Source organism: Carassius carassius, chromosome 3 (assembly GCF_963082965.1).
Source record: "Carassius carassius chromosome 3, fCarCar2.1, whole genome shotgun sequence".
Lineage (NCBI taxonomy): Eukaryota > Metazoa > Chordata > Actinopteri > Cypriniformes > Cyprinidae > Carassius > Carassius carassius.
In genome coordinates this window covers 40945740-40971569 of record NC_081757.1, presented here as the reverse complement: position 1 = coordinate 40971569, position 25830 = coordinate 40945740, and the positions used below count along the sequence as shown (strand labels likewise).

General features: G+C 36.2%; 2 protein-coding genes across 4 annotated transcripts in view; one reads left to right on the top strand and one right to left on the bottom strand.

Annotated features, from left to right (window-relative positions):
• The window catches only part of frem1a (Fras1 related extracellular matrix 1a), a 42865-nt gene extending 27529 nt beyond the window's left edge, over positions 1-15336 (bottom strand). For both annotated transcript variants that reach the window (XR_009427482.1, XM_059538665.1), the window contains exons 1-4: positions 15178-15336; positions 3292-3719; positions 2766-2860; positions 2308-2621 (exon numbers count right to left, since the gene is read on the bottom strand). Coding sequence is in view for 1 of the 2 variants with exons in the window: in XM_059538665.1 (XP_059394648.1) it covers positions 2308-2621; positions 2766-2860; positions 3292-3522 (640 nt within the window). In the remaining variant the exon portion in view is untranslated. The remainder of the gene's footprint in view (positions 1-2307; positions 2622-2765; positions 2861-3291; positions 3720-15177) is intronic.
• Positions 15337-18118: 2782 nt separating this feature from the next.
• Positions 18119-22459, top strand: LOC132115302 (growth/differentiation factor 6-B). Of its 2 annotated transcripts, XM_059523699.1 has the most exons (5): positions 18119-18268; positions 18492-18716; positions 19930-20554; positions 22016-22099; positions 22226-22459. In XM_059523699.1, exons 1-5 carry the CDS (start codon positions 18220-18222, stop codon positions 22353-22355), a joined length of 1113 nt encoding a protein of 370 aa, XP_059379682.1. In that variant the 5' UTR covers positions 18119-18219; the 3' UTR covers positions 22356-22459. The 2 variants fall into 2 exon arrangements, with proteins under 2 accessions (XP_059379682.1, XP_059379674.1); XM_059523691.1 differs by lacking the exon at positions 18119-18268 and having other exon boundaries at positions 18275-18716.
• The last annotated feature ends 3371 nt before the right edge of the window (positions 22460-25830 follow it).

Below are 25830 nucleotides of genomic sequence, written 5' to 3'. Positions count from 1 at the left end.
GTCTCCAGAATTCTATTATCATCCCTCTAATCCAAAAACTGTCTGCAAATAAATATATTTAATTGCATCATTAATATCATTTCTCATTTATTTATTTATTTAAATAAAAATTAGAAAAGTTGGAAATTAAAAAGCTGAAATAAAATTGTAATATTAGATGAAAAACAATAATAATTATAAGATAAATATATAAATTTTAAAATAAATAAAATTATATATTAAAGATCTGTTTTAAAATCAACAGATTTTGATCTAAAAATCAAATTAAAATTAAAATCAGAAATGTTGCCTTGGCAAACAAATGAAATGAAATTGATATGTAGTTTAACTAAATGTACTAAAATTACTAAAATTAAAACTGAAATAAAAATGTATTAAAGTTAAATATAAATATTTAAAAAAATAATAAAAATGACAAATCAAATGAAAAAAAAACAACATTTCAATTTAAACTAAAAAGCTAGTTGAAAATATTAACAAAAAAATACTATTGTGTATATATATATATATATATATACAACCCGAATTCCGGAAAAGTTGGAATTAAATTAAAACGTTTTTTAAATTTTAATAAAATGAAAACTAAAGGAATTTCAAATCACATGAGCCAATATTTTATTCACAATAGAACATGGATAACGTAGCAAATGTTTAAACTGAGAAATTTTACACTTTTATCTACTTAATTAGCTCATTTAAAATTTAATGCCTGCTACAGGTCTCAAAAAAGTTGGTACGGGGGCAACAAATGGCTAAAAAAGCAAGCAGTTTTGAAAAGATTCAGCTGGGAGAACATCTAGTGATTAATTAAGTTAATTGATATCAGGTCTGTAACATGATTAGCTATAAAAGCTTTGTCTTAGAGAAGCAGAGTCTCTCAGAAGTAAAGATGGGCAGAGGCTCTCCAATCTGTGAAAGACTGCGTAAAAAAATTGTGGAAAACTTTAAAAACAATGTTCCTCAACGTCAAATTGCAAAGGCTTTGCAAATCTCATCATCTACAGTGCATAACATCATCAAAAGATTCAGAGAAACTGGAGAAATCTCTGTGCGTAAGGGACAAGGCCGGAGACCTTTATTGGATGCCCGTGGTCTTCGGGCTCTCAGACGACACTGCATCACTCATCGGCATGATTGTGTCAATGACATTACTAAATGGGCCCAGGAATACTTTCAGAAACCACTGTCGGTAAACACAATCCGCCGTGCCATCAGCAGATGCCAACTAAAGCTCTATCATGCAAAAAGGAAGCCATATGTGAACATGGTCCAGAAGCGCCGTCGTGTCCTGTGGGCCAAGGCTCATTTAAAATGGACCATTTCAAAGTGGAATAGTGTTTTATGGTCAGACGAGTCCAAATTTGACATTCTTGTTGGAAATCACGGACGCCGTGTCCTCCGTGCTAAAGAGGAGGGAGACCTTCCAGCATGTTATCAGCGTTCAGTTCAAAAGCCAGCATCTCTGATGGTATGGGGGTGCATAAGTGCATACGGTATGGGCAGCTTGCATGTTTTGGAAGGCTCTGTGAATGCTGAAAGGTATATAAAGGTTTTAGAGCAACATATGCTTCCCTCCAAACAACGTCTATTTCAGGGAAGGCCTTGTTTATTTCAGCAGGACAATGCAAAACCACATACTGCAGCTATAACAACAGCATGGCTTCGTCGTAGAAGAGTCCGGGTGCTAACCTGGCCTGCCTGCAGTCCAGATCTTTCACCTATAGAGAACATTTGGCGCATCATTAAACGAAAAATACGTCAAAGACGACCACGAACTCTTCAGCAGCTGGAAATCTATATAAGGCAAGAATGGGACCAAATTTCAACAGCAAAACTCCAGCAACTCGTAGCCTCAATGCCCAGACGTCTTCAAACTGTTTTGAAAAGAAAAGGAGATGCTACACTATGGTAAACATGCCCCGTCCCAACTATTTTGAGACCTGTAGCAGAAATCAAAATTGAAATGAGCTCATTTTGTGCATAAAATTGTAAACTTTCTCAGTTTAAACATTTGCTATGTTATCTATGTTCTATTGTGAATAAAATATTGGCTCATGTGATTTGAAAGTCTTTTAGTTTTCATTTTATTCAAATTTAAAAAACGTCCCAACTTTTCCGGAATTCGGGTTGTATATATATATATATATATATATGTGTGTGTGTGTGTGTGTGTGTGTGTGTGTGTGTGTGTGTGTGTGTGTTATAAAATTATAGTATATAATTTTAGCACACAGTAAACTGTAAATAACAATAAAATAAAAAATTTAAACAGGGGGAAAACTGGTAAATTGTTTGTAATGATGTTACCCAGCTGTCTTCGTAGAGAAACAAAGCTATCAGGTTCATCTCCTCTCGGCCCCTCTGGTTCCTCCGGTTCCCCAGTGACTAGCTGACCGTGAACAGGTAGATGCGTCTCCAGAGTTGTCACCCGAACTGTGCACTCAATATTATGTCTGTGTTCATAGTGGAAGGACACAACATTGCCGTCCAGAACACTGGAGAGGCCATAAAACTCTGGCACCTCGAGATTCTGTGATCCGAACTTAATCACATTACAGTCCGGCTCCATGATTTCAACACGGAGGGAGAACAGCTCACTGTATGTCTCGGTCTCTGTAAATCTAAACCACAAATCTACATGAAATATACATATTTAGACAGCACAACAAAAATAGATCAAGTCAAAGTATGATATTTACATTTTATCTGACTTCGAACTGGATGTCTTAATAATATCAAAGTTTACGACAACATGCAAAACAGACCTGTAGAGACGAAGTTTAACAGTATCTTCTTTTAAAATCGGACATCCATTATGAGTGTATTTCACTTCATCAGCCAAGAAGTGACAGTCGAAAACCTGGCGAATGTGAAATAGTAGTAGAAAGAACAGAAAATTACTTGACAGCCTGCATTAACAAACAGAAACTAAAATAAACTGAACTAAAAAATGCAATTAATGCAATTTCTGTTGAAACTGGTATGCCATGTATTTAAATACATTTGTAACTACATATTTGCAATAATGAAGATGCAATTGAATAAACTTAAAATATATTAAACTTTAGAAGTGGCCTGTTCTTTCATTAATATCAATACTATCTGCAAGTCTTTTTTAAAAAATATAAGATTTGAAGTACACTACAAGTGCACATTCAAAACAATTAAGCACACTTCATATTCACAAGGATAGTTCTTCAAATGTCAGATGCTCTCAGATGGAAACTGTATTTGCATGTTCATCACTGAATGTCTAGTGGATAATTCAATGCATGCAGAAAGGGGCTTCACCTGAGGGGTCAGTGTGCCGACCCTCTGTGTCATGGGCTCATTCAGCACAACTTCCAGCTTGCAGGCGTCCTTGGCTCTACGGATGTGAAACTGCAGATCCTCCTCCTGCAGGAAGACCGACTGGCCTCGCTTCACCTTTAGACCAAGATTGGTTTTTACCAGAGAGCCCTGAATCTGCTGGAAGAGACCCATCAAGAGGAAAGACAAATATATCCTGTGTTTTGCAGTCATTGTGTTGGGTCTGAGTGGATCAGGACCTCTGCAGTGAGGAAATGAACAAATCTACTGGAGGAACCTCTGTTGTTTGATCTCGCTCTGTCCAGTCAATATTTTCATAAGTCATCTCCACTTCGTCTTGATACTAAGGTAAGACAGTCATAAGGATCAGGATCTTGTTCTCTTGCTAATCATTATATGAGATGTGATATCTGAAAAGAAAACAAAAATAGTATTACACTTTATTTTGTCGCCTAAACAAAAAGGTCCTATACGGTCCGTCACTGCATAAAGGAAATAAAGCCTATTGATAAAATGAGCCTAGTGGTATTAATGAGATAATACGAAGGAAATTAATTATTTATTATATAATTTAAAAATATGTTGATAATATTAATTAAATATATTAATAGTTAATATATTCAGAATTATTATTATTAAAACATTTTAAAATAAAAATAAAAAACAATGAAAAAATATCAAAGATTAAAAAGTATTTAAAAAACATTGTAATAGTAATAAAAAATAATATTAATAATAGGGGGCACAGGTCCAAAAAAGGTTGAGAATCCATTAATTTACTAATTTACTGTATGTAATAATCTATACATACAAGCAATTTAAAGGATCACTTCATCCATTTGCATTTAGCTTTGTATTGTTAGAAACCCAGTCATATATTATAATGATCATGGATTTTTCCTTTGTTTTTCCCTGAGATGGGAGAAATAAGGATTTAATTGTTTTACTTCCTGCTTATTATGACGTAAAAATCGTCATTTTGCGTCATAATAAGCAGGAAGTCAAAATTCATTGAAAAGTGTAGAGACTACAGACACTAGCTTATTATTCCAGGGGGTGGGACCCACTCACCCTACAGGCCTATTACAGATCAGTGGGTGGGACTAAACTTAAAGAAACGAAAATGAAAATCCGCCATCTTGTTTGGAAGCTATGTAGCTAAGCTAACAAGCGCTTATGGAGTCAGATTTACGAGAATGGCTGGAGAAACAAATCATGATATGGAAGAAGAGGATTTTCAAAGTCTGTTGCTCGAAACAGATGTTCGTGGCTATCTATACGAGCCACAATATAGCGCAGAGCAGCTGAGGCTGATGGAGGAACAGGAGGCGGCGGCTGCAGCCGAGGCCGGAGACCTGCCTGTCGCGTCCGAGGAGCCCGGGCGTGCTCGAGCTGGTGCGGACTGGTGGTGCCTGTGCTCTCGTTGTGCGCCTACGGACACAGAGCTCGAGTCCGTCTGCTGAAAGAATTTGAAAGATGCCAATTTCTCCTCCAAGAAATGTCTGAGGCAGACAAGGACACGGATGTTTGCGTTGTGAACCATCCTAGTTTCGCCCCGCATATGGACAGAGGCGTCCTGGAGACATACTTCAGAATTCCGAAGGTAAACTGGAAACGCCAGCCGAAGCCTGCAGGGACAAATGGACGTCTAACTTTAAAATAAGTGTTTCAATTTAATTTATTATTCATTTCGTGAAATGTATACAATTTCTTCAAGCATTATTATCACGAAATGATTCCCGGTTAATAAGTTACGTAACGTCAACTGTAACTGTTTGTGCAGTACCTTTTTTAATGCACAAAAAGCTTACTGTGGCATTGTTTACTACTGTGGCACGTAAATACCATACATCGCTAACTGTGTCCTCAATGTCTTGTAGACAATATCGCCTAACAGCCTAACAGCGGTGTTCTGGATTAGTGGGAGTGGCTTGTGGAGCTGTGCAAATGTGTTGCATTGTGGGAGTTGTGGCTTTCCATACAAATGAGCCCTAAAGTTACTTTCTGTAATAACTCGGTCAAAAAGGCACCAAATTCGAAAGTTTTAATAGATTTCGACTACATATATGACCCACTTTCAATGAAGATCAATGTTCCCACGGGTGAAATGCTCCTTTAAATAATATACTAGTATTGTCACAGTGTCTGGGTTGTGTTATCTGGGGTTCCACTAGATGTCCTCCTTTCTCACGGTGTCTGTCACCTTATCACTTCCTGTTCCCTTATTTGGTCACCTTCCTCCTTGTTGAGTAATTGATTGTTCCCCACCTGTCTCCTGTTCCCTCATTATCCTTCTGTGTATTTATACCCGGTCTGTCTGAGTCTGTGTGACGGAGTCCTTGTTTAATGTTTGAAACTCATGTCCGTCAGCCCTTGTGTTCGTGTCTTGTTTGGATTTGGATATTCTGGTTTTGACCCTGCCTGGACTGTTTACCCCTTTTGGATTACCCTTTAATAAATGACTTACCTGCGATTGGTTCCCTCTCCTGTGTTTTCTGTAACACCGATCGTGACAGAAGGACTCCGTCTTTCTAGGAACCAACGGCATGTCATTTTTCCGTTCCCCAGCCAAGATGGCGGAGCGGCTAGCCAAGTATCTTAGGTTGACCGCCCTCCGCCTAGAGGGAAATGAAGAGGTCATGGGCTACAACGATGTGGCCCTCAAAGACTATTTCAATGGCGGGCTGGATGATCCAGTGTCTCAGGAGGAGATGGCGCAGTTAGAGACACTGGAATTCTGGGAATTCGTGCGCTACCTGCAGCATCGGCTTCGGTGGGATGCCCCAGCCACTCCTGTCTCTTCCGGCGGGGTGGTCGTCAGCCCAGCACCACTGCCCAGGATGGCAACCAGCCAAGCGCCACAACCCAGGATGGCAACCAGCCAAGCGCCACAACCCAAGATGGCCGTCGGTTCAGCGCCACAGCCCAGGATGGCCGTCAGCCTAGCGCCACAGCACAAGATGGCCGTCAGTACAGCGCCACAGCACAAGATGGCCGCTAACCCAGCGCCAATGCCCAAATTGGCCACCGGTCCAGCGGCCTGGACTGTTTACCCCTTTTGGATTACCCTTTAATAAATGACTTACCTGCGATTGGTTCCCTCTCCTGTGTTTTCTGTAACACCGATCGTGACAAGTATAGTTTACATTACATATATTAGTCAATTATTATATATAATGTATGTATAACATTTACTTCCAGTAATTTACTATTTTAAATGAAAATGTAAAAATGTAAATACATATTATTATTATTTGTTTGTGTAATATTGAGATGAAATATGATGATGATGATGTTTATTTTTTATGATATTCACAAGTTAATAATGGCATAAATAGAAAAATGAGATGCAACTTTTTCCATTAATCCATAACAAATAACCTGCAAAAGAAGGAATTCGGAAATCAGATTCTCCTCAGGTTGAGACTAAAACACCATATTTGTTGAGTGATAGGGGAAATACTCCTGAGCCCAGTCCCACTGAGGTGAGACGTCAACTTCAAAGATGACCTTTGACCCCAAGTGATCTCTAGGAGTCTGGAGACTGAGGCTGTCTCATCAGTCAGCACTGAACTCACTGCTAGAGAGGGTCAGTTCTTGCACCTGTGGTTTAATGAGCCATTAAAACAGAGACTCAAGACCATGAGAAGTGCTTTCCAGCTTCATTCAGACACTATTACTCACTCAAAATGATCAACTCCAATTGAAAAAACATTCTTCCAGACCGTAAACATACTTTATTTTATTAATCAAATTTGTTTCATCAAACAAAATACATTAACCTTATTTTTGGCTCAAATCATCTTGAAGCAGAACAATGAAACACGCAATGGATTTGTGCAGTACATTTCTGTGAATCTGAGCTCACTGGGTCACAGTGGGTCTGTTCCTAGCATCAAAACATCTGGATTTAGTCCGTCTTTGTTTACTCACTAACATCTTTTCTTTAAAAGGCCTCTCCTCTTTTCTTCCTGCTGTCTTTCTCCATTGGAAACCCCAGTTTTCTAAGATTGTTCCACAGCCTTAGGCTGAACAAAGTCAAAGCCAGGCCACAGAAACTTTCATAGCTTAAAAAGCAAGATGTAATCAATTTTATTTTGTTGGGATGGCGTGAAATTTCAAAGAGGTACAAACAGAGTTGACTCAACATAAAGACAGTCAGAACCAAAGAGAAAAGCAGCTCTAAAAAATTACAGAACACAGAGTACTAATTAAAATACAAATTGTAAGCTGAGAACGTTTTTTCCCCTCTAAGAAGTGTAAAGTTCAGGACAACCATGAGCACAATGAAGCGAAACAAGTAACTGCATGCGCTCTGTTAACCATTAGTCTGTCTCTGCTTCTTTAATGTATAAGAGGGTTGATTGCTTTGTGTGTAATTGCATTGAATATGCACTTGTAGTGCACTTAAAATCTTAGAAATATCATCTAGCTATTAATGAAATAAGAGGAACACACTTATCTTAACACACAAGTACAATTTTAAGTGCATTTTGCAATAATGTCAGGTTTTACTTTTAGTACTTTTAAATAATTGCTTATTATTGTAACAAATTTAAAGCACAAGTAAATTACTTGATTATGACTTCACCTGTAGTGTTATTTGATGTTACATTTAAAGTTAATATATTTTTAATGTGGTAAATTGCAACTTCATCATTACAAACGTGTAATTACACTGTAAAAAGTGATAACCTGCAAATGTTAACTTAAAAATCTTATTTCTACCTGATTAACCAATAAATGCTAAAAGAAAATTAGGTATAAATTAATGTATTTAAGTTAATTTCGTATGCTTAATATTTTTGACTTCAGGCTACCATTTTTTCATCGGTCAAATATATTCAAATTCATGTCCTACAAATTGCAATAGAAATTATATTGAAGTTAGCTTACCATAAATGCTTTCATCAGTACACTTTAACAATATTTCAAAGACAATAAAAGTAAGTACTTAAGTCCCACTTAAGTGGGTCAAAAAGGGCACTTTAAAGTTCAATGCCCGGTTGCATAAAACTCCTTAAGTGAGGGTTTCCCTGAGGGAGAAAAAATTCCTGAGAAAAGGGATTTAATTAAGAGCGTTGCAAGAAACCTCTTAACTGTCACCCTTACCTAAGTGTTTCACAGCAGTTTCTGACAACATATGGCAAAGATCGCCGCGGTTGCTATAGTTACTACCTCTAACAGTAAACAGAACTTAACGAACCCGAGCGCCAACCTCCCGCTCTCTCTCGTGAGGCCAGTAAGGAAGTGACTAAAACTGCAATTCATCGACTGGCCGCTTGAGGCTGGCTGCAAAAGGGAGTCAGTCCCATAGACTCCCAGTGTTAAAATGCCCAACTTTACAGCAGGAAAAAACATGTTTACAGCCTGGTTCAAAAAATGATTTTGGTCTAAATAGCTAATTTTGCCCTTCATGACAACTGTGAGGGGGGTGAATTTTTTTTATAACTCATCCGATTAAATTATATTAAGAGTTAAAGTTCTGCATAATTAAGGGCGTAGCCACTTGAGTGACAGGGAGATTGCCGCTGCTGACACTGCCGTCCCGCTAGGTGGGCGTGGCTACAGCAACTAGCTCCCGCCTTTTTGCCCATTTTTGATTGTCTGGGAGAGTCGTGCTGTGACGCGCTGCCAAGATGGCGACAGCGCGCTCTACACACTTTAGGCTTCAAAAACTCTCTTCAGGAGTCTACGGGTGACGTCACGGACACTACCTCCATGTTTTTATACAGTCTATGAACGAACCACAAAGCCAAACCCTTGCTAAAATCACACTTGTATTAATATATTTGTGCTATGGAGAGTACAAACATCACAGAAAACAAAAAAAAACGTAAACCAAACACGACAGAGGACAAAAAGGCAATTCTTTTAGAAGAATTCACAAAAAGAAAAAACATTCTCCAAAGCCGCTATAACCCATCAGTCACTCATTCGCACAAATCGAAAGCCTTGCAGGAGATAACAGAAAAGATAAATGCAAGAAATCTTGCTGTCAAGCGAACAGTAGAAGAAGTTATGAAAAAGTATAAAAACATAGTGGTGAGTTCAAGAAAAGAAATAGCAAACAATAAAAAAGAATCCGGAAAGACCGGTGAGTAACGTTCATGCTCGTGCCTGATAAATTGTATCAAAAAGGTATCGCGCTTGGTATGGAACAATGTTATTGTAAAAATATTCAGTTTTACTTTTACTAATTGTATGCTTATTTATTTATCCATAAACAACTTAACTGAAGTAAATAAATTTTGCCTGTGCATCTCCTACTGGATTCCTGAAAGGTGTCATCAGCCATGAACGACAGGGATAACCACTGTCCCCCAAAAGTAAGCCCCTGTGTGATTTATTCTCAAAACTGCGATAAATTTTACTCTGATAACACGCGTGCGTCATGGGTACTCCCAGGTCACTCAGCGGTAACATTTGTTATTTTGCAGTCTGGATCACATATTAGCTGGACATTTATGGAATGGATGTTTTTGCGGTTAACAAATTGATCTTCATATTGGTGAGGCTTGAATTCGGACGTATGTTCCATCTAATACTCCGCAAATGCGTGGGAATCCAGCGACTGCAAAAAAACGCTCCGCTATTGGATCCTCTTCGTCTTTGGAAGGAAATTGTACGTATTTGTCAATTTGGTGACACAGAGCTAAGGCCACTCGATGTACAGTTCTGCAGACAGTAGATTTGTGTACTTTAAAGACGTCGGCGATGACAGAATGAAAAGTACCGCAAGCAAAAAACTGCAAGGCAATTAAAACTTGAAGCAGTGCTGGAATTGCGTAACTTCGCCGGGTTTGGTGCTCAATGTCATGTTCAAGTGTCGCGGTGAGACGAAGGATTGACTGGCGGTCAAACCAATACTCTCTCAATAACTGCATAGCATTCATCGTCTCCAAGGGATTATTACGATCATTAAACACAGGCCTTGGTATTTTCTCTTCTTCAATTAACACTAAATCAGCCATCATATTTTGAGTTTAAGTTGACTTAAGGGGGCTGTTTTGGTCCCTTAAATTTATTAAGGTGAAATGGTCACTAAGGACTTCGTAGCAACGCTTAAGGGAACACTTAGATAATTAAGGGGAAAAACTTAATAACAGCCTTAAGTTCCTTAAGGATACCCTTAGGGTTTTTTCTTGCAACCCAAGTTTCACTAAGGGTACCCTTAACCTTATATCTAAGGGATTTCTTAGCTTAAGGTGTTTCATGCAACCGGGCACAGCTAATTATATTCAAAATGAATTCTAGTTTTCCATTTAATTTTAAATGAAATTTCAAGCACTTGCTATAGGATTAACAATGTGTTCATTACTTTTAATAAAATGCATTTAGCAAATGCTGTAGTTCGGAAAGAACAAAAGATCTACAAGCCTTACATTTTTAGGTTCACGTTGTTCCAGCACTAGAAATCTTCCAGAATATGATGTCATGTTTTAAAAACATTTTATTAAATTGCATTACAAAATGTGAAAATAAAAGTGTTTACCTGGTTACTTATCGTGTTTTTATCATGTGATGTCAGGCAATGTAGATGAAAAGTAAAAGATCTTCTCATCTTTTCACCTTGGAAACAGATGTGGTGAAACAACTCCTTATTGAGATTCTAAACCCTTGTTTAACTCTCTTTAAATCCAGATCCCTTAAGTTTAGCATCACATCATGCTTTTCATTGTGGGCACATGGATTTACTGTCCTCATGCATGGTGCATGTGTTCAATACCTCACAGTAAAGGCCTCTCTTTAAATGCAATATCTTTGTGTTTTTGCTTCGCTAATGACAATCATCATAAACAAAGTCAAAGTAGAATCATCTGTTGCATCTCTGAGTAACACACAGTAGTGTGATTTGATACAGCATTTTAAACAAATCAGCTGAGTGAATGATTCAATGACTCATTAATTTAATTCCTGAAAGAAAAAAAGAATCATTTGAACGAATGATTCAATGAGACAGTCACTTGCCCCAGTTCTGTTGGACTGATATCAGAGAATACTGCTCAGCCAATCAGATTCGAGAACCAAAATGTCTCCAGGAAGAAAAGCACATTTGTAAATTTATTTTAGCTACTTCACTCTCATAAGGATGTTCATCAACTCTACTGCCGTGATGTCATTGAAAGAGGATTGTGTGTTTTGAAGCTTTCACACTGCAGGCCCAGGAAGTCTATAACAGGGAGGATTATGGGTTCTCTTCACAGGTTATTCTCCAAAAAAAGGGCCAAATCCCTTGTTGTGCTTTGTAGAGATTAGCACTGGGACTTTTTCACATCACTGCAGCCCATCTTTACCACATGCCTCCCATATCCAGTGAGTATAAGCCAATGTCTTAAGCATTTTCTTACATTACAAAAAGGAAAATTAAAATATTAATTAACAGTAAAAAAGTTCTGCTAAATGTACTACCATGCATTTAGGATCAACTAAAGTATATTTGAATGTGATTTCTATGAAAGATATTTTGTTATTCATTTAAATATATTTTAAATTGTAATGATGAAGTTTTGATTTTACAGTAAAATTATAATCAAGTACTTTACATATGCGTTTGTATGTTAGTCAACACATCAAAATATGTCTGCTTATTTAAAACACACCAACAGATTATTAAAACAATGATGTACTTTTTGTTTTGACATTAATGTTTTTTTTATTTGACATTATTTGAAAGTGCACTTTTAAAAAGTGTACTTAAGTGTGTTCAGAAACAATCAAGAGTCTCTCTTTAAGTACACTTAAGTGACTTTTGATTTCACTAATCTATTATCTGCTATTATCTATTAACTATAAGCATAGTTATTTAAAAATACACTTATAAGATTTGAAGTAAACTACAAGTACACATTCAATGCAAGGGTTTGCAACAGATTACCTACTTTTCCAACAGCAGAAAAAAAGAGGCTTTTTTGGCTTAAAATCCCTGGAGTGCCTTTAAGGCATTTCAAACGCTTTTGTGCATAAACCACATCAGACTTCCAGAGCATTTTCAACTCTGCTTGTGTGATCTCAGAGTTTAGAAACGGTCAACATTGTTTTCAGGGCATGATTCTACACGCTGTACAGTCTGTGATTAGACACTTCACCCCTGTTTGGGATGTTCTCTGAAGGTTTGCAGCAAGTTCAACATACAAGTGTTGAAGGGATCCTTCAAGGGTTGAGGTAAACAAAATCGTAAGGAGGCTTGACTAGGAAAGGTTACAGCAAAAATGCACTGAAGAGAATTGTTTTGAACTCTTATCTTGCTCTCATGTAGGTAAGAACATCTCTCAAACACGGTTTAACCAAAACCACAAGCTAAATTTATTGTAAATAATATATATAACGTACTTTCATTGGGAATATATGGGGGAAAATACTTATTCTGAGACAGAAATGTAATTTTCTCACCAAAAAAAATAAATAAATAATTCATAGCCATTAATGTGGAACACTTTTACACTTAGCATTATTTCATAATACTTTAATGTAAAAATAATTTAAACAATCGTAACATACATTATGCTCATTAATGTTCATACTCAATATTGTTTTCATAAACAGATAGAGATTTCTTTGTCTCGTAAAAACATTTATATCATTTCAAACAAGAAAGCCATTATTGACCACTCTCCTTCATATTTACTATGTAATTTAGCAAAAAACAGGAGTAAAAAAGGGTGACATTTAAAACCACAAAAGTCACATGTCATTACACACAACAATCCTACCAATCACAAGCAATCAGACTCAATTAAAGCCAGCTGATTGAAGCATGAGGATGTTATGAGAGCGTTTCACATACTGTAGGTCTATTTGTAGTAACTGGATATTATTGTAGTAACATTGTTTGTTCATTAAGGTTATTTGCTGAAGAGATAGGGAGATACGTTTCAAGTTTAGCCAAGATTCACGTCCTTATGTTTCAGTATAGATATCGTGGTGATTAAGAGGCTCCAGTCAGGAAAGCCCAAGGCAGGCCGGGTGGGTGGCCCTGCACCCCTCCACACTCGGTCTAAACTTCACTCTGCTTCCGTTCAAACATGTGGAGGGCAGCTTTCCTGTCACCAAAACAAGCCAAGCAATGACAAAATGTGCCGCTCAAAATGTTTAATTAAACTGAAATGGCCATGGAGGTAACTACTGCAACTGCAACAACTTCTAAAAGTTATTAACCAATTTAATACAAAATTAAATAAAGGTTAAATTGCTTTACTTCCTCACCCCTGCAGCCTATATACAGTACAATATTTACTGACATCGCTTGAACTTTAAAATTTACTTGGAGTACTACTTAATATTAAGCCTAAACTGTGTTTTAATGTCACTATTGATGAGGATTCTTTGTATGTTATGGGTCTTTAAATGCAATATATTTAAAGTGTAGCTGAAGAATACTTGCAATAGTTCCACTTTAGCACAATCAAATATACTTCAGTGTATCTTTAGTTGAAGTGCGTTAAGTACAAGAGTAGTTGTTCCAATTCAGCAGACTTTCAGTTTATTCAATTTTTTGAAATACAGGGTATGTAACTGTCCTTCTTACAAGGTGAGGCCATGCAAACAGTAATTTCCTTCCACTGCACAGCTCAAATTTCTGGGTCACACGGGAAAAAAAGTGTGCGTCCCTCTCTGAAGAAGTGGCCTGTACAGCTGGGACTGACTGGAGACACCGGCTGGAGCCAGCAGAAAATGGGCTGCCTTTCCTCACAGCGCCGTGCACTGCTTCTCATCTCGCTAATGACAGGGTAATGAGCAGCCAACTATTTCCAAAGCAAAGATGAGCAGAGGGAAAGGGGAGGCTGGAGCAGCGTCTTTGCTCTCTAAACAGCTTTGGCCCCTATTTGGCAGCATACCAACCGTCCTCAGTGTTTGCAAGTGCTGAAGACTCCCAGATGAAAAAAAAAAAAAAAGACGAGTATGGAGTATTGTTATTCTAAGCTTAAAGAAAGCTCAATAAAAATGCTGATTCCATTCATAAGGTGGACAGAGATTTATTTTAAACGCATGGATAAATGAATGACTATATTCTAAGAGTCATTTTTCTTACAGTATGACCAACCGAGTATTCATTCAGTCAAAATCATTGGGAAATCATTCAAACTTTTGGCCTCATATGAAAAAAATACAAACGGGTTTGGCAAAGGTAAAGATTTTGAAGTTTAGAAATAGTTTCACAGATTTCACAAAGAGAGCATTAGTTGAGGTAGAAATTTCTAAATAATGTGTACATTTATTGGCATTTTATGGTTTCATGAAGAACCTTTAAAGTCCATGGAACTTTTCCAAAAGGTTCTTTTAAGAATCAGTCTTAAAATTCCAAAAAGGGGGTTTTGCAGCGATGCCACAGAATAACTTTGCTTCCCCAAAGAACCTTTCAGTGAACAGTTCTTAAAAGAACCATTTTTTCTTAGTGTGAAGACCATTTTAATAATCTGAAGAACCAGATTCCGCTACAGAGAACATTTTTGAATCCAAAAGGTTCTATAGATTTTTGCTATTCTTCATGGAACCATCAATGCCAATAAATGATTCTTTTAAGAACTGTTGACTAAAAAGGTTCTTTGTGGAACCCAAACGCCTCTATGACATCATGCCGAAACCTTTATTTTTAAGAGTGCAAGGTAAATTCTCCCATTTGCCATTCTTATTAAAGACACTATGTCTTATTTGGTAGAAATGCATACATAATAGATGTGACTAATAAGCACATTTACTGGTCATCAGTTGATCTAAATGTTAACATTGCTAAACTTCTTTATAGTATTTCACCCTTCATCTTTCATGACTGAAAACAACAGATCTAGAAAGTGGCACTGCTACACACTCACAAACAAACACACACATACACAGAGCACACATACAGTTAATCAGACACGTTCTTACCTGAAATCACAGCACTTGTCACTCCACAACTGTTTGTTTCTTCTCTCTTTCACTCCACCGTTTTCCACAGCGACTGTCTAATTGACCAGCGTCCCGGTGGCAATCCGCACCCCTCCGGAGTGAGATTGGAGAAGTGGAGGAGGCGGGTGTTGTGTGGAAACTCAGAGCAGGGAGGTGGGATTGTCCTGCTCCGGAGGCATCTGGGGAGGAGGAGGAGGAGAGAGCAAAAAATGCAGAGGCAATCAGAAAAGAGAGGCAAACACAAACAGACAGAGATCAAAGAAAAGACAGCACCACACCATTAGATAATGACAGATTGAGATCTTCCATCAAAGGGGGTCTAGATGACGCCACTGAGAAGAAGAAAAAACACGTTTGTTCAAAGATCTTTCAAATCATTTTCTTAAGTGTCTTAAGTGAACAGCTGGAAAATAATATGGGCTAAACTTTTCTTCTTTTTTTTCACAATAGCCCAAAGAAAAAATATATTTTAGATATTGTAACACCATTTTTCATATGTTTCAAGTTTTTATTTGTCCTATACTGTACACAAAAGTAGTATTTATGGTTGTGCATTAAATAGTAAAATATATGTTCACGTTATCTAATATAACAAAATAAATATATGTAAATGATCTAGAAATAAATGAATGCATGCATTTGAAAAGAAAAACTTTATCACCTTTTAGCTTGCTGCTGTTTACTGCATAGTCCTATAATGTGATAAATGCACTTAAAAATACAAACTTACATGAACTCATAAAATATGACTTTAAAAAATTTCTTTTTTTCTTCAAAATACCAGTAAGAAAAACTATATTTTAGGTGTTGTGATACCATTTTTCAAGTGTCAAGTTTTTTTTGTTTTTTCCTATACGTTACCTACGTACATGACAATATTTTACCTAAAAGAAAGGAAATTATGAATGTACAAAGAATGAAACATTAAATGCAAACTATTTTTTTTCTGTATTACAGACCTTTTAGTTTTTTGCTATTCAATGCATAGTTATGCAATGTGATAAACACATTTAAAATCACTAATTAATAATCAAAATGAAGTCATATAAATGCATTAATGTAATAACTAGAAAATGTTGTTTCAACTGGTTTTATTCCTCACAAATCCTTATAAAAGTAGCTGGCAAAGAGGGCCGATGTGGGACAAACTCTTTTTAAGATAACACGAAAAAACTATATATATATATATATTTTTTTTTTTTTTTTTTCATGTGACAAGTTTATATTTGTTGCATATTTAAAGGTAGCTGAATGTTATTGACTCACATGGTTGTGCATTAAATACAAAATGCATCTGTCATCTAAAATACCTGTACATAAAAGAAAATGTATAAATGACCAATGTACAGAGAAGTAAAAAAAATAAATGTATTCTTCTTTTTAGCTTTTGCTGTTCACGGCAAAGTCTGCAGTGTGATAAATGCATGCAAAAATACGAATGCAAATGAATAATCAAACTTGAAACTATTAAAATGCACATATAAATAGAAAGTGCAGTTAAAAATAGTTTTATATTGGATTTTCTTGGTAATTTTGGATCCCACTGCATTTAGTTACTCATTAACACCAAGGTATAGCCATTTTAATTCTAGTGGCACATTGTCCACATGACATTCTGTCACACAATAACCATCAGTGTCTTCTGCCCTGTAACCTTTGACCTTACAATAACTGTTAATCTGTAGTCTGAGATCCTTTACTAAACCATTGCTGTAGCTCTCAATAGCATAATAGCTCTGAAGAAGAATTAAACCAAATAGCGATCATTTGTTTAACCCTTTTCACAGACTTCACATGCACAGTCCATTATCTACACTTTTCTTATCCTGAGGCTTTTGAAATAGTTTCAAGTACAGTAAGAGAGCTTGCTTATATACTGATAAGAAGGAGACAATCTGCTTTGTTTTAAACTACATCAATAACATTCGGATGTTAGCAACAGTCTATGACAAATATGGAAGCAAGGGTCAGAATGAAATGTAAACATTTAAAAGTAATTCTCAAGTTTTTAAAGTTTCCCAACATCATCAATCAGTGGTTATTGCCATAGTGAGAGTGCAAAGATGAGAACAAGTCAACAAACACTTTCCCTGCTCTTCCTTTCAGTTAAGTTACCATGACCGCACAGTTTTGAACACAGAAGAACTAAACTAATCCCTCCTAAATCTCATCTCATAAAACACATTCATTGAAGTTTGTGGGAAAAGTCAACCATTTCATGTGGCTGACTTCAGTAGCATGCAAGAAATGCAAGAATGTGCAGCATTCAAACAACACCATGAGTGAAGACAGTCACTTTAGCGGTTTATCTTCGCTTCAGAACTTATTATTATTATGGAGCCTGAAAATGTCCAGATTTAAATAATAAATTAACTACTTAAGAATTAACATCTAACTAGTTAATGTTATTCTTTTTTTATATTTTGCATGTTTTTATCATTTAAACTGAAAAAAATAACACTGAACATTTAAGAAAGCATGTCAATGTGTGTGTGTGTGTGTGTGTGTGTGTGTGTGTGTGTGTGTGTGTGTGTGTGTGTGTGTGTGTGTGTGTGTGTGTGTGTGTGTGTGGCAAAAATGGCCAAGCAAAAAAAAAAAAATATATATATATATTCTTCACTCTTCACTGCAAATTTTACCATAAAAAAAGCAAATATTAAGTTTGATTAGGCCATTTGTGATTTCAAATTTGCCATAAAGTACAAAAAAACGTTTTCATCCATACAGTATACTTTTGAAAATATAATTCATGAAATTAAACAACAGTGACATCTATTGCTCAACTATGCACCCAAGAAAGTTGCAAGATTCATCTCAAAGTTATAACAAACAGCTTGCACTTGATACTTTGTTTGTGCCAAGAATGTGTGCATTTAATGAGAGCAGGCGAGAAGCACACTATATCCTCTTACACTGAGAAAGAGCTACAGGTTGAAAAGAGCCCTTGATTCAAGAGAAAGGTACTCAAGCCCCAAACCAAAACAAGCCTGTTCACTTTGCGCCAGGAAAACTGAGAGCACAATGCCTGTCAAATGGAGTGTGACATTCCAGGCTTTTCTGAGGGAGAGCAGTAATTGCTTTTTTCAGTGTTTGGCTGATGGTTGCATGGGCTGTGAATCCTGCCCACCCACTAATGAGTGAACGAGGTTCTGCTGTGCTCTCTGCTTCCTGACCGAGCTGTGCTGGAGAACCAGGGCTCGGCTTTCTTCACCGAATCTGTCCGTTCTTACATTTTTGCAGAATGAGGTTTTCAGCATCATTTTTATGCTTCCTGATTGGTCTTCTAGGACTAGGAGGGACTCGCGGTTTGCTGTTAGTGGAAGATCACGGGGAGGATCTGGAGGATAGAGACCTGAGCAAAGCTATTTTAGAGATGTTGCATATAAACAAACTGTCAGCGCCTCAGCAGGCGAAGCCACACCCCTACATGAAGCACGTTTACCAGTCACTAGACGCACAGGCGAGAGACCTGAGGGGTGCTGATGGGACTCTGGTGCAGAGCTTCAGGAGCATCGAAGGTAAAGACATGGGGTTTTAATTATTTTGAATAAACTAATTTAAATCTTACATTAAAATAAAATAAATATTATTTTTCATTGCCAATCAATGTTTTTCTTCATTTGAGATTTACTTTTATGAATATGAATAATGTAGCTATACATTGGGGTCAATATTGTTATATTTGTCAGTATTGTCATAATTTGTTAAAAAAGTTTCTCTCAGTCTTTTGTGTGTGTGTGTGTGTGTGTGTGTGTGTGTGTGTGTGTGTGTGTGTGTGTGTGTGTGTGTGTGTGTGTGTGTGTATGTGTGTGTGTTTAAAGATTTTTTTATATATTTTGAATTTAAAAATTTTGTGTTTTAAAAATGTCTTACTATTTAATTTGTCCAGTGTTATTTTAGTGTTATTGAGATACTATTATAGTTTTTATTAATACATTTTTAGTATTTGTTTTTATATTTTCTACTACTTTATATTTATATTTAGCTAGTTTTACTAATTTTCTTGTGTGCTTTTGTCGTTTTTATTAACTTATTATTATTATTATTATTATTTTAAATATGTATTATTTATTAAATAGACATAAATAAAAATAAAACAATTATATTTCAAGCATACTATTTAATTATTTGGATAATAATTTAATTACTACTGTACTTTTGTTATTTGTTATTATAACTTTTAATGTCTATTTAAATGTATTATATAGACAAATAAAAAAAATAATAAGAAATGTATATAAAAGTGTGCATGCATTTGATTGAATGATTAATTTCTTTTGCTTCAATGGATGCATTATTTGGTTACTTAAATATTTCTCCTTAATTGTATGCTGTGAAGTAAATATTTTTTAAATCAATTACTTTTTGAAATTAATTATTTCTATTATCTGGATTATTTATTTGATGTATTGTGTATCCATGTTTAAATAAAAATACAAATAAAAATCTCAGATTTTCAGTATATTCTTGTGTGTATATATATAAATATATATATATATATATATATATATATATATATATATATATATATATATATATATATATATATATATATATTGAGTATATAGACAGAAAAGAGTTTTAATATTACAATTCTCTGAATAGATGTTGATGCATAAAACATTTTTGACAGCCTACAAAGTTATATAAATACAATCTATAAAATGTTTATAAACGCTGCTTAACATTTTCAACTGAAAGACTCTTAAAAGATGTTCTTTTCTAAATAAGATTCTAAGTATGGCACGCCGGGTTGGATCTGGTTCAACACGTCCCAGCTGAGTCCCTTCATGAGGGTTGCAGAGCTGGTCCTGCTGAGGAAGACTCTTCATCACAAGCCTCTTAGTGTGACGGTCACAGTACACAGTCTTTCACCGGGACCAGAGAACCTGAGCATTAGCGGCCCTCTAGCAGAGCACATATTGAGTCTGGACCGACTGCCTCCATCAGGATATGATGTCTTCAATGTGACAGCTGCAATAACCCAGCCACCGCACAACTCAGACAACTTGGGCTTCCAGCTGCGCTTTGGGGATGAGAGCGGCAGCTTGGTTCTCCATGAAGCCCTGACGCAGAGCCTCTACTGCTTGAACAGCAGCTCTCCCAGCCAGCCGCTCTTAGTGGTCTACAGGAGCACATCGATGGAGCACCAGCAGAGGGCATCAGGAGCGAGCTCAGAGCACAGACACAGACCCAGCTGCATGGCCAGCTCTGAAGATGACAGACAGAGAATACAGCTGAGGCACGGGAGACATGTAGCTGCATGCAAACTGTACGTACATCATGTCAACCTTCATACCAGCAAGCTGAGTCAATGGATACTGCAGCCATCCAGTTTCAACATAAGTGTTTGTAGGTAAGACCTACAAATAATGTCTGTGTGAAATATATCACAATGATGAGTCAGGGGTCTTGACAATATGTATAAGTTTAACCTCTTAACTGTCACCTGTCCCCTCAGAAAGATGCCTAGGTTTACATCACTATACTACAAATTAATGCTGTCAAATCGCATTATTCAAAATACATATGTGTATACTGTGCATATGTATATATAAATACAAACACATACATTTATACTTAAGAAAAATAAATTGTTTATGTATTAAATATATTTATATATAATATAAAATATAAGAATAGGATATCAAAATATATACTGTATGTGTGTGTATTTATATACATATTCAGTACACATATATAATATAAACAAAAACTTTTATTTTGGATGCGATTTATCGCGATTAATCGCTTGACATCACTATACAAATAAATCTAATCGTGTCAAACTATAAATCATTAAATAAATCTAGGTGTGATCCTATCTGTGCGCTGTATAAAAGTTTTAGTCGATACTGCATTAAGTTAATATATATTCAATTGCATCTTCATCATTTTCATCAAATGTGTAATTAGAAATATATTTAAATACATGACAACAAGTTTCAATGGAAATGACTTTAATGGCTGTATATATACCACTTTAATGGAAGTGATGTATATATATATTATTATTATTATTATTATTATTATTATTAATACTTGTCAGCACATTCACTAACTTACAACTAACAATATTTCAAAATACAACAGAAGTAACCTAATAAATAGCTAAAGATTGACTGGTAGTGGTTATCGCTGTGTAGTAACTAATCACGTTCAATATAAATTGACACTTTAATACAGTTTTATTTTATTTTTAAATAGCAGAATGTAAGTGATTGTGCAATTAAATGTCTATGGCAGTGAACGAAAATCAGCGCTATCTTCAGCAGCTTGATAGAATTTAAAGCTTTGACGAGCTACTTTTTACAACAAGTAGCAGTTTGGTCAAAAGCAACATATTTTAATGTGATAGTAGTTAGTAGGTGAGGGAATAGTTTAAACTCACCTAAATAATCCCATGGGAAAGTCCAATTCTTTCTGGTGAATCACATGATTCTAAACGCTCCTCACGTGTAGAATGGAAAGTCCAAATCTTTCCAGGGAGTCGACTCGTCACAAATGGGGCTTTCCTTGGCAAGTCTGATTCATTCTAATGAATCATGCTGCCGGTTCATCTAAAAATGATTAATCGAATCTAGAAGTCCCTTTAGGCCTATTATTATGTGCTGTAAGGGTGTCTTTGTTGCTTTTGGCCAACACTTTCAAAGTAGCTTCACTTCCTCAACACTCATCAATGGTTAACATGCTTAACAATGGCCCTGATATTGCAAAAAAAAAAAAAAAAAAAAAGAGAAGAAAAATTGCATTATGTATTCATTGTATGTAATAGAAACAAAATAATTATGTCCTTCCATTTTTTGATTTTTTTTAGAGGTATCTGTTTGAAAGAAATATCTGCTTCATCCATGACTGTTCAGAGACATCGAAAACACCATGGAGAAAATGATTTACAAAGGTGCATTAAGTCTTCTCTGCAGCTTTTTTTTGATAGCCTACTTATGAATTACAATTGTGAGTCTTAGTTTTGAATATGCAGTTGTGACAGATGTTGACCTTGAAACTGTTTTCATATATTTTCCAGATCAAAGTGCACTCCACAAGGCCTGTCCTCTCTCATCGTGATGTACAGCAGCGACACAGCGGACATTATTATAAAAGAGCTGAAGGATATCAGAGCAGAGAGATGTGTGTGCCAGCCGACTGCTCAATGAAAAGGACTGCAAAAATCAATCAAAACGTTTGTGAAGGATTACAGGAAATGACAGATGCAGGGAAATGTATGTGAACCCTGAATTTCTGCATTGCTTAGAATATTATTGATTTGAACACAGAAAGCTGCTTAGAGGAATAGTTTGCTGACAGTTTGCTCACGTTTAGCTCATAAAAACGATGAGTTTGTTTCTTCATCAGATTGGGAGAAATGTATCATTACATCACTCACTCACCAAAGGTGAAAGGATGTGAATGGGTGCCGTCAGAATGAGAGTCCAAACAGCTAATGAAAACATCCCAGTAATCCACACCACTTCAGTCCATTAATGCATTGTGAAGCAAAAAGCTGTGTGTTTATAATAAACTAATACATCAAGACGTTTTCAATTTCAAAAGTCCTATATTCATAGTATTGCTTTCTTCTGTGTAAATAGATTGGTGGATTTTGATGTGAGGACAACAGAGATTGACTTGTTATATTTATGGATTATTGTGATGTTTTTTATAAAATATATATAAAAATTTCTCCAAGTCTATTCTGATGAGGCAAAATTAACTCTTTCTTTAAACAAATAGCACACAAACTATTCATAGCTTCCATTTTCATAGCTTTATTTTTATTTTAATGCTAAAAACATTTATAATGCGACTGCAGCTGTTATGTGTAGTCAGGAGGTAAATGCACAACAATCAGAAAGTAATCTGCAACATTTCGTCACACAAAATGTTCAGTTCACCAATATTTTAAGAATGCCTGTGCGAATCATGCTGAAACGGTCGGGTTCACATTCTTTGTCCTGGTATTTTTTTTTGTTTTTGGACAACTACTTGGATAACCCCACTATTTAAAAAACCCACCCTCAACCCAGCTCTTTTAGAGAACTACAGGCCAGTTTCCCTTCTTCCTTTCAATGCAAAAACACTTGAACGAGCTGTGTTCAACCAAGTCTCTGCCTTTCTCACACAGAACAACCTCCTTGACAGCAACCAATCTGGCTTCAGAAGTGGACATTCAACTGAGACTGCCTTGTTCTCAGTTGTTGAAGGCCTAAGACTGGCAAGAGCTGAATCCAAATCTTCAGTATTTATCCTGTTTGATCTGTCCTCTGCTTTTGGCATGGTTAACCAGATCCTCCTATCAACCCTATTTGCAAAGGGCATCTCAGGATCCACACTTCAGTGGTTTGAGTCTTACCTATCAGATAGGTCCTTTAAAGTATCTTGGAGAGGTGAGGAGTCCAAGTCGCAACATTTAACTACTGGGGTGCCTCAGGGCTCAGTTCTTGGACCACTTCTCTTCTCTGTCTACATGGCATCATTAGGTTCTGTCATTCAGAAACATGGCTTTTCATACCACTGCTATGCTGATGACACTCAACACTACCTCTCATTCCATCCTGATGATTAGATTAACCTTTTTTGTCATTATGCAGAGTACAAGTACATAACTAATGAAATGTAGTTAGCATATAACCAGAAGTGCAAGAATATAGTGTTTTATATATATGGGGTTAGAATTGTTGCTTTATTCCAAATAAATAGATTATGATCCACAAATAAATGTAACAAGATTCACAAAAATATATCAAATTCACAAATAAATGTACAGAGTTTCACAAAAAAATATAAAACTCACAAATAAATAAAATGAGATTTGCAAATAAAAAAAAAATATATTTACAAATGTGTTTAATGTCACAAACACAACTCTACCTGGTATTTATTTGTGAACCGCTGTCTGTGCATTTGTAAATCACTGCACGCATTTGTGGATCGGTTCCTGTGCATTTGTGGATTTGAAACACTTCTAGCGTCGACGTGCAGATAAATCCACAAATAAGTGGACTCCACCCACCGTTTACTCAAGCCAATCAAATAACGGCCACATTGAGCTGACCAATCGTAGCACGTTATCGCTTCAACCAATCACGTTTTGGCTTAAATCCGGGGGGGCGTCTTGCCTGATCGGCCATGTTGTGCGTACTTGTCTGTAACGTTACTTGTGGACTTGTGAAATGTCATCAGTCGCTGCCCAAGTACTGTTTCCCTTTTCAAAGTTCACATCTAGCCAAGTCCAGTTCAAATCCCCGGATGTGTTCTTGCTCCGCTCCTTTTACCGAGGATGCATGGAGAGGTGACTTGTGCGGACTTGATACGGGCCATAACCCAGAATTCAGCTCGAACCAGGTTAGCATCAATGGCGGAGGAGAAAACTCACAACTGTAAGTTATACATTTCGAAATACTATTGTTGTTTTATCACAAAATGTAACGTAGTTCTAAGAGCTTTGATGCCAGAATGTTGTTTAAACTTCAAAGCTACCGTCGAATTTTAAGGAACTATTTGAAAATTTGCTCAGACGATTTCTTTACGAGTTGAAAAGTAGCCTAACCCTCGGCAAGTCCTCCTAAAAAGTAGCTAGGCCCTGTAACATTTTGTAAAATATGGGGCTGCCTGTGTTGATTCTGTAGTGGATAAACATTTGATATATTTTGCTTTGGGTATATCTAATGGGCAATTGTTTTGCCTGAGGGAAAAGTTTCCTAACTAACGTTTGCCTAACGATACTTATATCAAATGCAAACCTTATTTTAGAGTGCTCTTGTCATTTTAACCAAATAGTTTGCTTGTCTTTATTTACATTTTTTTTTACAAATTCTTTTATAATTGTATTATTTTTCATCAACTTAAATTAAGCATTATTTTTTATCAAGGGACTGCTGAGGAAACTCGGGCCTTGATAGAGTGGCGGGCGGCCAACGAAAGGCTTTTCACCGGGAGGCGCAATTCCTCCAAAAGTTGATGGGAGTGAGTATTCATTTTGAGTGCTTGTATAATTCCCTGCATGTCTGAAGGTTTGGAGCTAGATTTGGACAGTCTTCATCCATAAGAATGAATACGTTATTGAAGTGGAATCATGTAAATCTTTATGGGTTTGTTTTGCCTATAGGCATTTTGTTCCACTTCTGGTTTGGCCATAACTGCCAAACAGGCAAAGAAAAAATTGAATAACCTAAAAGATAAATACAAGGTAATCTGCCTGTTTCTCTACTTTCTGTTACTGAAAGAGGCTTACCAAGATGTGTGTAAAGACTTTCCGGTCATATTTGAAACCTAACATAGATGCATTGGCCCTTACATTTTATTTTGTAAAATGTAGTTTACTCCGTTTACATTGTTTACTCTGAGACTGTAAAAAGAATAGTTCACCCCAAAATGAACATTCTGCCATTCACCTACAATTTTAAGTTGTTTCACACCTGTATACACTATTTATTTATTCTTTTTTTTTTTTTTTTTGCTTTACACAAAGGAAGAATATTTGTAACCTAAGAGTTCTGGGGCACCACTGACATGTGTAATTTTTTGGTGCCTCAAACTGTTAGGTTACAAAAATTCTTAAGAATATCTTCCTCTGTGTAGAGCAAAAATAAAAAATGTCTAAAAGTGTGGAACAACGTGAGGTGAGAACAT